The sequence below is a fragment of the Ambystoma mexicanum genome, chromosome 8 (genome assembly GCF_040938575.1).
Source record: "Ambystoma mexicanum isolate Mex_15411 chromosome 8, UKY_AmexF1_1, whole genome shotgun sequence".
NCBI classification, from domain to species: domain Eukaryota; kingdom Metazoa; phylum Chordata; class Amphibia; order Caudata; family Ambystomatidae; genus Ambystoma; species Ambystoma mexicanum.
This window is the reverse complement of record NC_090929.1, coordinates 82,437,872-82,452,484: the sequence shown is the minus strand read 5'-3', so window position 1 is coordinate 82,452,484 and position 14,613 is coordinate 82,437,872. Positions and strand designations below refer to the sequence as shown.

The following is a 14,613-nucleotide window of genomic DNA, read 5'->3' as shown; positions in this document are numbered from 1 at the left end:
CAGTACTTCACAACGGGGGCCATGTTAATCAAGTGCAGGCAAGAGGCCTAGGGTTTCAGCATACAGAAGAGCAAAACACCAAGGGAGTTTTCTGGATAGCAGGCATCTCGACAACGCTCCCAACTAAGGCTGCTTTTCAACAGTGACAAAAAACAAACATCCAGTGTGGCTCAAGGACTATTTTGTTTCTGGCTTTTATTTTTAGCAGTGTACAACCATTTAGGGAAGGGAACCCCACCCCTCCAAATTACTCAATGCAGATTTAAAAGTCCAAACATTGATGTTCCATTTAGGAATTCAGACTTTCAGCTTAAGACCCGCTGCTACTAAAACTACCCACGCAGACAGCCACCCCAGTCATGTAATGTCATGGAGGCAAACCTGCCATGAGCACAGTTCCTCACTGGTTATGCAGCCAACTCAGACCTCATTTATTTCTATCCCATAATCCTCAAACTACTCTAAGTCCAGATTCATGCTACCCAACATTAGCACCATGACCAAGGACCCCTCCCAGTAAAGCACAGCATCATCCAGACCAAATTGTTCTGAACAGAAAATACTGAACAGAAACTACCTGTAAAGTGCACTGCTTGATTGTTCTACCCAGCCACCAGGTTCTCACCTTATTAACCCAGCAGGTTTGTTACCATTAAAGCAAGCAGTGGGCATAGCATGGCAGCCATGTTTAGTCAACCCAACATGATTACTCAGTTAAAAGTAATTTGTTTACTGAACGTGACAACTTTAAGCATGGTGGCATCAGTTCCATACCCATCTCGAAGATGTGCTTCCACCTCCCTGAAGCGCAAATCTTGAAGCACCTAAAACGAATGTTGCAAAGAGAACTGCTCCAACAAATGCATGCATCACCACAAGGAAGATGGGGCCATGATCACTCATTGCTTCTGGCAGATTAAAACCACTTCCATTTCCATGCTAGCTGACACTCAACCACTCCAGTTAGGGGGCTTGCCACCTGCAGAAACGACCCAAACAAACAATCCACTGACAACTGTCACATTTTATTTGTATGTACAGAACAAACATGGTTACTTTAGCCCAGCTTGGTGGCCAGTTCCTTTGCCTTGGCCTTCTCCAGTTTAGCCACACGGGCCACAGACTTGGGGCCCAAGATGCCACCACCCCAGTGACGACGAATCTGTAGAAAAATAAAAGTAGTTACAAGCCACTCATGTCAACAAGCAACACCTAACTACAACTGGCAATTTGGAGTCAAAGATTGCACGCCCACCCCAAGTGACAGTATGCAATATCAGAATTTACTCCACTGTGGAGCCAACGACATCCCAGTACACTACAGGAACCCAAACTGGTAGGTATGCATGAGACTAATGTGGCTTAAGCAGAGTACTTTAGTCACAGCACCTGGAGACTGACCTTGGGTGGTAGCGGTGCGCAGTATAAAGCAACATAACAGGTCGTCCTCTAGCATAGCCATCAGTGAAATAAGATGCACAGGTGTAAGCAACAATCACAGGCATGTGGATCGATCTAAAGTTTGGTCAGTGCAGAAATTCTAAGTTACTCACTGTAGTGACTAATGTACTTCTAAGTCCATAGTCCCCTTTCCTCCATACTGCATGGGTGGAACCCAGGATGGAGAGGTGACCCTCCTTAAGCACATAGGTTCCTGAGAACCGCCTGTGCGAAAGCCACATCCGATCTAGAGCCGGCATCCAAACAGTAATGCTTGCTGAAAGCTGATGGAGGCCCATGTGGCCACCCTGCTAGGACCTGCCATGGGACATGGTGCTGGAATGCGATGGCTGTTGCCTTGGCCTTTACTGCGTGGGCATGCATGTTGACCGGGAGCAGTTTACGCTGGCCCTCACACTAAGATGACAGACCATCCAGCAGGATAGGAAGCCTTGGGCCCCGATAGCTTGGTATTGAGCCACCGAAAGGGGATAAAAGTTTGCGGATGCCCTTGGTCCTGACCCAAGTACAATTTCAGGGCACGCCCGACATCCAGCACAGGAAGGACGATTTCCTAGTTCAAGTGGAAAGCAGATGGAACCTTGGGCAGAAAGGCCAGGTGAGTCGAGTCGCCAGGACTCATTTCTTGTGAAAGGTATGTTCCCGGGCGACGAGCACCTGGATTTCGCCGACTCAATGAGCCAAGGCAGACTAATATGGCCGTCTTGATGGTGACCAGCCTGACGCCATTGGGTCGAACAGTTGTGTGCGAAGGCGCCAAAGACTATGTTACGGTCCCACACCGGGTGCAGTCTCTTGACAGACGGGCAGAGCCTTGCGAGTCCCATCAGATGTTTGACTAAAGGGTTGGAGCAGAAAACACCCTCCCCGATCCTGTAAGCCCCAATGGCTGCAAGATGTGTGGCAGGTGTTTACTTACCTACCCATCTGAGTGGGCAAGGTGTGCCAAAAAGGAGCATGTTTTCCAGGGTGCATACCAGATTGTCGATTCCCTGCCCAAGTGGCAGAATCTGGCCCAGTTGCTTTTGTACTGGGTCCTGGTAGCTTTGCTCCTGTATGATCTCCAGATTAGCCTGTGAGAGGCTAAGGTGCTGAAGTGTTACCTGCTCAGGTACCATGCTGTGAAGGCTAGTTCCTCTGGAGAAAGGTGGATTGCGCCCCCCCCCCCACCCCACCCGTGCCAGCAGATGTGATGGGCCTGTGAATCAAGGCACTTCCAAGAGGCTGAGGAGCTCCAGAAACCATGGCCTGGCCAGCCACCATGGAGCCATTAGAATGAGTAGTTGGCGAGACTCGATCTTGCAAACGACCCTGTGAATCAGGTGTGTGGGGAAAGGTGCAACCTTTCATGCCAGTCCACTGGAGGTGAAGTGTGTTGCCCAGAGTGCTGGGGCCCTGACCTTGCCAGAAAGTGAACCAGAAACACAAGTAGTGACAGGTGGCAAAGAGCCACCTGGGGGTGACTCCACCTGTTGAAAATCTTAAGGTTGTTTAGCTGCCACTTGTAATGGTTCCTCTCTGTCTGCTGAGCCGGTCCCCTTTCATGTTGGATTCCCCAGGGAGGTGGACTGCTGTGAGGTAAATATAGTTTCCCATATGCTGATCGCAGGCCTGCACAGAGGGGTTCTCACCCCGCTAGTTGATGTAGAACATGCTCGTCGTACTTGCTTTTTGAGTGGGCTGTCTGGATGAGGACAACCGTGCCCCTGAGAAGTAGTAGGAATACCCGAGCGCCAGCCAGATGGCGTTCAGTTTTCCAGGTGCTGTGGACCAAAAGATTGCCCAGGGTGGCTCCACAGCCCTTGAGTGAGGACTCGGTGAAGAAATGGAGGAAGAGATCATCTTGGATTGAGCCCCATCCTGGTTCCATGAGGCCGTGAAGGGCAGCTGAATCCTCATCCTTAGTCTAATGGTACTGCTGCAGGTAGACCCAGGATATGTTGGTACCACCGTACAGAGGTCACCTCTGCCGAGGAACTGGGTGGTGGCCCCCTTGATGGCTGATATTTTGTCCTCCGATAGGAAGACCATGGAGGAGCACATGTCCCAGCTAAGGCCCAAGAATGAGTCTGCGTAGAGAATGAGCGAGAAGCCCAGATCGTGCAGTGTTTTCATAAGGGCATGGGAAGAGTGGTGGACCACGTCTGGAGATGTAGCCCCGACGAGCCAGTTGCCGAGGAATGGTAGATGTGTAGGCCCTGCGCTCCGAGGAGGGCTGCCACCGCGTTCATGAGCATGGTAAAGACCCTGGGGGCCGAGTTAAGGCAAAAAGGACGGACCTTGTATAGAAAATTATAGCCCACGATCCTGAACCGTAGGAAAGAATGATGGGGTTGCCAAATCAGGACATGTAGGTACGTGTCCTTCAGATCCAGAGAACACATCCAGTCTCCCCGCTATAAAAGTTGGCGTAACCACCTTTGCGGGGGCAAGGAGAGGTTGGAAGTGGAAAGGTCCAGCACAACCCAGGCCTGTTCTTTGCCTGGTTCTCTACAAGCGACTGGATCTAGAGTTGCTGTCCCAACTTGTGGCAGGAGGCTGGGATTAAGGCAGTACCCCATGGATAATATGGAGAGGATCCAGGGGTCCACGAAATTATGGCACCAGACAAGTGCCCGGAGAGCAAGCCTGCCCCTCACCAGCAACACATGGACCCCAAGGGGCATGTCATGCCTAGTTTCCTTCAGAGGATGTCACTGAGGGGGACCCTCCCCCCGCTCTTTGCGCTGGCTGAGATGGCGAGCGGTCTGGCTGCCTGGATTTGCATTCCTGAGGCCGCGGACACCATTGTACATATGCCCCTGTTCTGAGCGCTGCTGAGGTGGTGTATGATTTGTGCGTGGTCTTTGTCAAGATGGATAAAGACTTGGCCGTGAGACTTTTCTTTGACCAGCTCTTCGTCCGGAGGAGTGGAAAAGGTCCCTCACCCCCAAGCGAATGTAGTTTTAGTATGAGTTTCCAGAAATCTAGGTTGAATTGTATTGCCTGTAGCCAGGCGTCCTTCTGGCCGTGCCATCTGTATTGCCATGGATGAGATGTCCCCATGTGCCACTGGTCATGTGCCACCAGTATGGTCTCAGCTAGCCCCGCCTTAAAATACGATTGGCTGTGTTAATTACGCAATTTCTAGCCATAATCTTTGGCTGCCAGCACTGCGTTGGCCTAAAGCAGATGTAACAAAGCGTTGGAATAGTTTTCCATACGCCTCCAAGTTCTCCCTGCCTGGCAGCTCCGCAGGAGGGAGGACAGACAACTGGGGCTTGGCGTATAGTGATGTTGCAGCGATCACTGAGGAGTGTGGCTGAGGGTGGGCCAAAAGCAAGCGTGTATCCCCTCCATCTACCAGTATTTGGTGTCCAGGCATCGATTGACCAGCTGGGCGAGGAGAGGGGGGACTTCATCCAGAACCCCCTTTTCCGGCTGCTAGACCTTGGGTTGGGGTAGGCAGATACCAGACGAGCAAGATGTTTGTAGAAGGCCCTGCCTGAGGAAGGAGTGCCTGGATCCTCATGTGTATCCTGCGGATCCAGATAGTAGGCATAGTTGGCGCTGGAGGCTGGGATACAGGGACCATGAACCGAGATTGAGGAGCCAGGAGTCTGGTGCCACAAGCAAGGTGGGAATGACTTCCCTGATAGCATCCTTGAGGATATGCAAAATCCATGGTGACTTCATGAGGTCAAGGAACCTCATGAAGAAAACTTACTGGCTGAAGCAGTGGCATGGTGTGCCGACAGGGGTAGCGGGAGGCGGCTGAGGCCGCTGCATGCCATGTCCATAAGGACGCAAAGGAGAGCTGCCCTGCGCATAAGGGGGTAGGCTGTAGACCAAGTACCTGGTTGTAGCCAGTCCCACCTTGACACTCGTCGGGCGGGTGCCTCTTTTTGACACGGGGGGGCGTCGGGAGAGCTGTGTAGACGCCCCCGTCGCTGGCGTTAGGGCGTAGCCCCTCAGCCATGGTGCCTGTACTACAAGGGCAGAGCCCCTCTGGTGAAGACCCAGTAAAGAACCTTCCGGTACCTAAACAGTCACCAGGAGGATCCCTCGGCCTATAGCTGCAGCACCCCTGATGCATGTGCTGCTCGAAGGACCCGACAGTCCCTTCCTCACAGGTGTGTCACTGGGAAGGAGTATCCCTAACGGGGTGAATCAGCCCTGCTTTGGGCCTGGTTCGATGCTTCAAAGTTCTTAAGTCCTCTGCAGGAGACTTCTGGAAGAGCTCCCTCAACCTGGCTAGTCTGTTCCTCAGCGCTTTCGAGGACAGCGAGTCACTCTGAACAAGACTGCCAACCATGGGTCTGGGCCTAGGCAACGTAGGCAGGGTGCATGGGGGTCTAAAGTTGGGAAGAGCCTGTTGCAGGATGGACACCTGCTGAATCCTGTGGCAGTCGACATGGGGAGGAGAGTGATGCCCAAGGACCGAGTACCTGAATGATAGACAAAATAGTACCCGTGTGTGGAATTACACGGCTGAAGCCAAACCCAGGAGCGCTAATTTGGCCTGTTCCGGTCGATGCAGAAAAGGGGACTGAGCAGCGGCGCTGGAGGGCGGAGTCAGGGCAGTGCATGCTCCTGTCTTTCATTTAAGGGGAAGATTTTTTTCTGGTGAAAAAGGTTGTCTCCTGTCCCTTGGAAGGGACACCCATACAGTATGGAAGAAAGGCGACGGGATACGTGTAAATGTACTGTGGGGTCCACTAGCTTGTATGGGGTGGAGATTACCTGCACATATAGCATTCTGTCATCGACAGCTGTAATTTTGAAGGGGTTTACAATAAAATAAGCGGCGTCTGGGAAAGTTTATAAGCTGGTGGGGACACCAATTAAAAAAGTAAATTTTCCCAAAAACAAATACAATTGTTGATGAAGTGATGACATAGAAACCACCTGCCACCCCTAAACATTTGCCTCAAAATATTAGCCCATAAAGCCTGGCAAAATAGGAGTTTTAGTGGATATGTATAAAAAGAGCACACCTTACAAACACATTCAAGTTGCCTTGTGACCAAATGCTTAGAATGACCTTCCAGCTGCGACAGTCCAAACCGTAAACCAGTTGCACAGCGCACATGGTTTTCCCAGATCGGAGGCAGCCTTGCTGCCTAATCCCTCTGGGAAAGACAAGCCAATTGCCAGCACTAAAGTTAATTGAAGCAACTATTCCGGGTGGGCACCCGAGACGGAAGGCATGCTACTGAAAATCTATAAGGCGCAGAAAGGGCACATTCCAAGTTCCTGGCGAGCATACTGAAAGGATTAACTAAAAGCTACAGGAGGGCAGTAAAATGGTGGACATTGTGGACTGTAGTTCAGACATGCAAAGGGTGCTAACAATTAGTCATATGTACTAACTGATCCAGGAACAGACATCAAAAGCCCAGTGGGGAAACCCAGCCAATGAGGAACCGAGAAAGGCCTTACCTCGTCGTATCTGTCATTGTAGTTGGTCCTGACAGCCTCCACCAGCTTTGCTAATGCACCTTTATCTTCTCTGTAAAAATAACACCGGGTCAATTACAGCCCAAGTACCAATCATTCCTCTAGCACTTGGGAACCTTTTCTTTGGCTCAGGGTTAAAAAGCTCAAAACGCCACATGATTTATTCAGGTGAAGAAATTCTATCAACATCATTGCCAGAAAAGGTTCCCCTATAGGCAGTCGCCCAACGCACTAGGTACCCCTTTCTGCCACATAAATTGTGGACAATCTCGAGCCGTGCAGCTACCATGAAGGCCTACATGATTTATCATTTATAACCACCTGTACTTGAGTGTTTCTAGACGTGACGAGAGGGAGACAATCCTACTACGCATTGTCATTCAAATCGTGCGGGAGCACGAAAAGGGTGGGGCGTACAAAAGAAAGGGACAGGGAAACGAGGCAACAATGCTCAGATCAAGTGCACTTGTGTTCTGGGTTGTGAGGTCGGAGTCATATCAAGAATTGCACGTTTGGGGATGTGCTGAAGAGTAAGAGTCAAGAGGGTGAAGAAAAACCCAGATTATGGATTAGAGCCATCCAAGTGGGCGTCCAGGTGTGTGAAGTTGAGGCAGAGGCAAGGAGAGGAATCAACCCATTCAGATGAAGAGGGAGACCTGGCCAGGCGAGGTGGCCTGTAGACAGCATGCACATTCAGAAGCCAGGTGAGAGCCTGCAGACCAGGCATTCAAAGGAAGAGTAGACCTGCATAGTCTATTGCTTTTGGGCTCAGAGTGTATCTTGTAGCCTCCAGGTAGGAGTAAAAAATGAACGATTGGTTATCAGCTCTCACTGGAAGATGCAAAAGGACACTCCTTTGGGAAAACTCAAACCAGTATTGCTGGCATTTTATCCACCCCATTGCTACCCAACCATGATGGGGAGGGGGGCACTGAACAGCCATTGATGCTAGGGTGCACAACTCTTGCATGGCGATGGTATTGCAACGATGTATGCAATAAAAACACCCACAAACCATTTACAAAATTACATGTTGCAAACTCAAAATGCTAGATTTTTTTTAAATAAAAACGAGATCGCTATTCTCTACCTGTGCCGACCCCCTACGATCCACAACCACCAATGAGGACAAGAGGTGGAAAGGGACAACAACGACATGTGGCAAGTCAACCCATGCACGAGGCTTTAACACCAACTCATGCCACCACGTCGCCTGTTAATACCAACTCGTCATGCAGAAAAACAAACTTACGGATTAACTTGTGTCAAGGCAACAGAAGTGCAGGTCTTCCTGTGAACCAGACGTCCCAGCCTCGCCTTACCCTTGATGATACAATACGGGACACCCATTTTACGGCACAGTGCAGGTAGGAACACAACCAGCTGATGGAAAGAAGACACCGTTGCATTAAGTGTTTCTCCAACCATATACCATGCAGCACTACTGCTTCAAGATTGCTCAGGGTTAAAAAGCTCGTGTTAAATCTTCATTGAGGTTCAGGTGAAGAAATTCATACATCATTGCAATCAAAGTGCTGCTGGCAAGTCCATTTACCAACAAGTAAAATAAAAACTAGGCCGAAGCAGAGATTCTACCAAGCGGAAACATGAACCAGCAGTTTCTCACCTCGATAGGATCCACGTCGTGTGCGATTACCACCAACTGGGCCTTCTTGTTTTCCACCAAGGTGGTTACTGTGTTGACACCTATGGAGAGAATGTAGGGACTGTTGCTACAGATAAGTGAAACGAGTAAAAATCAGTTCTGCTAGTTGGGACTGCCATTGCTCAGGGTTAAAAAGCTCGTATTTCTTATCTTCAAATGAATTCAGACGAAGAAATTCAAACATCATTGCAATAGCCGGGAAACCAATAAGAAAAAATCGACATGGACCACTGGTATTCAACGGAGTTCTATTAGACTGGAGCACCACCACCCTTGAAGTCCACCCCAAACTACTGAACAGCCCCAGTTGTAGACGTGCCACGTGTTGTATAGTTACCTGCCCGAAGCACCGGTGGTCTTTTCGTAGGGGCATCCCCTTTGCCGGCAGCCTTCTGTTCTGCACGAGCTAACAGTCTCTGCCTCTTCTCTTGTTTAGTCTCTGGCCTGTATTTGTGCGCCAGCTTAAAAAGCTGAGTAGCTGTGAGTAATCAAAAGCCCAGTTAAGGTTCAAGTCAATGCGTCCACGTAGTAAAAAGTTATGCCTCGAGCAGGGGGTATGAAATATTTTGCTGTAGATGTTTTGAACTAAAATCCCATCAGTCCATGCAAGCATATACAATGGTGAGGTATCGTGGAATGTGAAGCCCAAAACATCCTGCGATCCAAAGGTTGCAGAGACCTGCCTGAGAGTCCATTACCCCGCTCCTGTTGGCTTATGAAAACGCTACTTCGTAAACTATGTGCATCAGCGATCTTGGTGGATGGGTGTCCATCACAATTTCTCAGATAGCAAATATTGTTGACATCATGTGCACATCGATAGCCAGACAGATAACGCCCCTCCACCCCTTAAGCCTTTGCCACATACCTGTCTGCCTGTCCAGTGCCTGTGTGAACTGGTTGATTGCAGGGGGCACCTTCAGTCGCTTGTACAGGATGGACCTCTGCCGCTGAAGCCTGATGTAGCGGGGCCATTTAACGAAGCGGGTCAGATCGCGCTTGGGTTGAATATCTTGGCCTGAAGGACAGAAATGTTTTATGAGAACAGACACTTTAACGTGCTTATACCGAAGAGATTTCCTCCAAGTGCATCAGCGATCTTGGTGGAATGCATGTCAATCACCAGGATTCAGATAGCAAATATTCGTTTGCATCATTCGCAGCGAGGATCAAATACAGGCAGACCCGCCATGCCACCTAGGTTCCCACGTGGGCGAGCAGACAGCAGTATTACTCACCAATGCCATAGTTCTTGGGCCTCTTCTCGAAGAGCGGGTTGACCACTTTCTTGGCCTCAAGCTTCTTCACCACTGAAGGGGCCGGGGCCACCTTCTTCCCCTTGGCCTTCTTTCCTTTCGGCTGGGGGGAGGGAAAGGAAAGAATTAGCTGCAACAGCCACAATAAAAAAAAAGGAGCAAGGCGAGCAATCGTGCAGCTTAATAAATGGACAGTGCATCAGCGATCTTGGTGGAAGTGTGTCCATCGTGGTTAATCAGAGCAAATATTAAAAGTCATCATCTGCACGTCACTTTATATCAATACCTTAAAATCTGTCGCGCACGATTAAGACGTGTACGGAGTCACGTAACATGCGTTACTGGATAGAAGAGTTCACTCCGTTTCATAGGGATACATACTCATATTGTATTCAGATGAACAGACTTCCAAACTAGGTGCTGTTCGCTACCCAGATATAATTAACAAGCCACAGTTTTAACACGAGGCAGTGCATATACAGCCCATTAGAGCAGAGTGAACTTAAATGACCCTGGGCAAACCACCCACCACATCATTCCTGCTGATCTCGGAACATTGAGGGAGGCTAAAATACTTAAGTATGAAGGGTCATAAAATAGCCCCCCCTTCCAATCAGGCAAGTTTAAGGAATGATGATCTCTTCTCACATACATGCAACGCGCCCCATTCCGCTCGAGAGTTCAGGTCGGAACTTGTAGTCCTTCAAGGCACACTCTGAACTAGCGCCAATTCCGAGGACTGTGCTAATATAACCCGTGTAATGGGGTGCATACACGTTTGTTAAAAAGAGTGCACAAATCATACACATTCCAGAGACGTGCTACCTGTGCACAGGGCCGCTTTACTGGCCAGAGTATATTTATGCATAGCAGCTACAATAAAGCTGGACGGCTAAACATTACAATAAGGACCGTTTTCAAATAGGCCATTAACACCCCGCCTCCCGCTGAACCCCACCAAGCCACCGTACCCGCCTGAGCAGCTCCTTCACCCCGCCATGGCCGCCTCCCCGGGACGCCCTCGGTTTAGCGCACTCCGCAGAAATGGCCCCGGATGTCGCTGACTACAGGCCTCCCGCACCCCATCCGCCCGAGCGGGGCAGGACCTCGGGGGTCCAGGGGGCGGATGGCGAGGGATGGCGCTGCTGCGAACCACTTCTCCGGTACCACTCACCATGGCGGACGGTGATAGAGAAAGGAAGTGGGAAGAATGCTGGGTAATATATATGTATGTCGCGTGAAACACCGCGAGAACAGGAGCCTTGCGCGCGAGGCCGCGAGAGTTCAGAGGGCGAGAACGTCCTTAAAGTGACAGGCCGCCCTTTATAGAACGCTCTCTACACAGGGTAATGGAGAAATAAAGATTTAAGATCTAAATGGCAAAGTATTGTATTATATTCACCCCTCTCCTCCCCTTATTTAATGTATATCTACTTTATTCCTGACAATTTGTTTTTTTGTAGTAACTCAAGGTACACTAGCTTTTTGAGCCGGTTACTTACTGGCAATCTTAATTACTCGCAATCTTCATCTTCCTCGTCGGCGTACTTATGCGATCACGACCTCCATCTAAGGAATTATATGTTAAATGTTAAAGGTATTTGTACGGCGCACCATCACCAACGGAATTGGTCCCCAGGCGCTCTGGCGGATCTGTAAATGATAAGGTGGGGGTGGGTTAGTAAGGTGAAGAGGGAGTAGGATAGTGAGAGAAGTGGTGTTCTGTTGGCAGCTTCAACTCCGTATACACCAGCATAGCTCTCAACCATTTGTCTCGCAAAGGCGGGTGAAATCACCCGATTTTGTTTTTGGCGGGTGACACGCCCATTGAAATGAATGGGCGTGCAGGAGGCTTGGCGGGTGAGGCAGCCCTTTGCAAGGCGGGTGACACCCGCCAAAAGCGGGTGAGTTGAGAGCTATGCACCAGATGCTGAGCTTTGGTGCCGGTATCGGGTCTGTGATAGGCCGCGTGTGCTGTTGGTCCGGCTTATGTGTTGTTGCAGTGTTGTGAAGTGCGTGCGGCTTATTTTGCGAGAGATGGTTGTGTGAGTTTGAGTGAGATAAGTATGCAGAGTTTGAGCTTATATTGGTTAGTAGGTTACCTGACCCATAGCTCTCAACCATTTGTGTTGCAAAGGCGGGTGAAATCACCCGATTTTGTTTTTGGCGGGTGAGACGCCCATTAGAATGAATGGGCCTGCAGGAGGCTTGGCGGGTGAGTCAGCCCTTTACAGGGCGGGTGACACCCGCCAAAAGCGGATGAGTTGAGAGCTATGCCTGACCTTTGGCATGCTACCATTTGCAGTTCTGTCCCAGTGTGGCACCAGTTGACCCCCACAACTCTATCTGGATGCGGCGCGGGCCAATGTCTAGAATTCTATCTGGGCGTGGGCAAGCCAACATTCACAGTCCCGTCCAGATGCGGCGCAAGCTAGCGTCTAGAAATCTGTCCAGGTGTGGGCATGCTGTCATTCGCAGCCCTATCTGGATGCTGCACAGGCTGGTGTTCACAATTCCAAGTGTGGCACATGCCAACATTCAAGTTTCATCTAGGCGCGGGCTTGCTATCCTTCAATCAGTCCCATCTAGATGCGACGCAGGACAATGTCCACAATTCTAGGTGTGGCCTGTGCTAGTCTTCAGGTTTCGCATAGGTGTGGGCATGCTAACGCTCAAAGTCCTATCTAGATGCGACGCATGCTTATATTTCACTAATCTATCTAGGTGTGGGTATGTTGGCATTCAGCTTTCACCTAGGTGCGGGCATGCCAACACTCACGGTCCTATCTAGATGCGATGCAGGCTGACATTCTCAATTCTGTCCAAATGTAGACATGTTAATATTCACAACTCCATCCAAGGGCGGGCATGCTATCATTCAGAGTCCCCTCTAGATGTGACGCAGGCCAATGTCCTCAATTCCATCCAAGTGTGGCCATGCTAATATTCTCAATTCTATCTAAATGCGTCTGCCGGTCTGGATATGGTGCGTCTGGTACGTGTGAGTGGGCGAGTCACTAGAGGGCTTTCGTCTGTGTCTAAGTATGTGTTCAGTCTCTGGAGCCTTCCTTTTGTGGCTATTTTCCATGATATCTTATGCTCTGTCGGGCGGTTAGTTCTTTGGTTTGAGTGTTTGTCCAGATTGAGAGTGGCCGGGATTGGAGTTATTTTCATTGTTGTTTTAATGTCTGCGCATTCTGGTGCGTCTCCGTTGTGGGTACCCTGTGAAGAGCCATGATTTGAGGAGTTTCCTGAATGCTAGGTGGTTTGTTGTGTTCCGTATATTCTTAGGTAGGTCATTCCAGGTTTTGGGTGCCTGGTGGGAGAAAGAGGATCCTCCGAGTTTTTTCCTGTTGTAGGGTTTTGGTTCCAGGCGTATGTCGGTGCTTGATCTTAGTGTTCTTGTCGGTTGATGTAGGCGTAGTTTGTCGCTTAGGAATTCTGCGCCTTGTTTGTGTATTGCTCTCTGCGTGATGCACATGGACTTGAAATGTATTCGTTGTTTTATTGGTAGCCAGTGTAGTATTTTTAGCGTGGGTGTGATGTGTTCTCTTCGGGGTAGCTTGAGGAGGAGTCTGGCTGCTGCATTTTGTATGCGTTGCAGTTTTTTTAGAAGTCGTTCGGGCATGCCCAGGTATAGGCTGTTGGCATAGTCTACTCTGGACATGATTGGAGCGATGATGGTGAGTGTTTTGTTGGCGAACGACAGGAACGGTAGGATCCTTTTTGCTGCTCGCAGGAGGAAGAAACATTTCTTGATTGCCGAGTTTACTTGTGGCTCTAGAGTGAGATTGTTATCCATCAGGACCCCTAGGTTTTTAACAGTTGATGATGGTTCTGGTGTGACGCCGAGCTCTTTTGGCCAGGGGATGTAGTTTATGTCTCCTCCCTTTTTTGAAACAATCATTATCTCTGTTTTGCCTGGGTTGATTTTGAGATGGTTGAGGTTCATCCAGTTGAATATGTCACGAAGGCAATTCTCTAGTGTAGTGTTTTCTTCTCTGGTATCTTGTATGTTGAAGATTATTTGAGTATCGTCGGCGTAGTTGTAGCATGTGAGGCCGTGTTTTTTGATGAGTTTGATCAGTAGGTGCATGTAGATGTTGAATAGCAGCGGAGAGAAGGATGAGCCTTGTGGTACTCCGCACATGTATTCTCTGGGTTTAGATTTAAAAGGTTTCATCCATACTGTTTCTGTTCTGTTTGTTAGGAAGGATTTGAACAACATAGTAGGGCAGTGTCTGTTATCCCTAGTCCTTCTAATCTCTTTATGAGGATCGTGTGGTTGACAGTGTCGAAAGCTGCAGACAGATCAAGGAGAATCAGGGCGGTACTGTTGTCCGAGTCTGCATTTGTCTCATAATTTCATGATAACATATATATCCCACCTCTTCCCTGAGAGTATAACATGCCCAGTCCCCCCACAACGTGCCAATTCAATACCTCCAAACACATCATGGCAGTTTTTCACACTGTACCAGGGCGGGTGAACAGGGTCGCAAGTACTGTGACGAGTGTTAGGCAGAAACCTGTGCAGTTCCCTTGGGGAACACTGCAAAAGATTTAAGACTACAGGTAGAGCAGTAAACCCCTTTGGTAGCAGTCTGTACCACCCAGATTTACCTGGTAGCTGTGGCTGAGCAGTCAGACTTCCCTCAAGAAGAGTTAGGCAGTATGCAAAGTATACACAATATGTACCAAAACACAATAGCACAAGCAAACACTGACCAGAGCTTGGTTTCAAAAGTATATAGTTATTTATTTAAAATACACATAAGTTAAAAACACTCT

General features: G+C 49.3%; 1 protein-coding gene and 6 non-coding genes across 7 annotated transcripts; all 7 read right to left on the bottom strand.

Annotated features, from left to right (window-relative positions):
• Positions 1 to 1,006: 1,006 nt before the first annotated feature.
• LOC138471631 (large ribosomal subunit protein eL8) lies at positions 1,007 to 11,116 on the bottom strand. Its single transcript, XM_069609339.1, has 8 exons — positions 10,997 to 11,116; positions 9,805 to 9,925; positions 9,435 to 9,584; positions 8,904 to 9,044; positions 8,528 to 8,607; positions 8,153 to 8,283; positions 6,883 to 6,952; positions 1,007 to 1,162 (listed from the first exon to the last, which is right to left on the bottom strand). The coding sequence occupies exons 1-8, from the start codon at positions 10,997 to 10,999 to the stop codon at positions 1,058 to 1,060; spliced, it is 801 nt and encodes a 266-aa protein (XP_069465440.1). The 5' UTR covers positions 11,000 to 11,116; the 3' UTR covers positions 1,007 to 1,057.
• Positions 7,024 to 7,097, bottom strand: LOC138474995 (small nucleolar RNA SNORD36). Its single transcript, XR_011269199.1, has one exon. It is a non-coding gene; the product is annotated as a small nucleolar RNA SNORD36 (small nucleolar RNA).
• LOC138474987 (small nucleolar RNA SNORD36) lies at positions 8,355 to 8,427 on the bottom strand. The gene has a single exon (XR_011269192.1). It is a non-coding gene; the product is annotated as a small nucleolar RNA SNORD36 (small nucleolar RNA).
• Positions 8,684 to 8,758, bottom strand: LOC138474990 (small nucleolar RNA SNORD36). Its single transcript, XR_011269194.1, has one exon. It is a non-coding gene; the product is annotated as a small nucleolar RNA SNORD36 (small nucleolar RNA).
• On the bottom strand, positions 9,308 to 9,380 carry LOC138475002 (small nucleolar RNA SNORD24). The gene has a single exon (XR_011269205.1). It is a non-coding gene; the product is annotated as a small nucleolar RNA SNORD24 (small nucleolar RNA).
• Positions 9,654 to 9,728, bottom strand: LOC138475000 (small nucleolar RNA SNORD24). Its single transcript, XR_011269203.1, has one exon. It is a non-coding gene; the product is annotated as a small nucleolar RNA SNORD24 (small nucleolar RNA).
• LOC138475004 (small nucleolar RNA SNORD24) lies at positions 10,018 to 10,089 on the bottom strand. Its single transcript, XR_011269207.1, has one exon. It is a non-coding gene; the product is annotated as a small nucleolar RNA SNORD24 (small nucleolar RNA).
• Positions 11,117 to 14,613: the final 3,497 nt, after the last annotated feature.

Coding starts and splice junctions, on each gene's coding strand:
- LOC138471631 (XM_069609339.1), bottom strand. Junction 8,284..8,527: donor ACGACGTGGATCCTATCGAG/GTGAGAAACTGC, acceptor TCTTTCCATCAG/CTGGTTGTGTTCCTACCTGC. Junction 1,163..6,882: donor ACAATGACAGATACGACGAG/GTAAGGCCTTTC, acceptor ATTTTTCTACAG/ATTCGTCGTCACTGGGGTGG.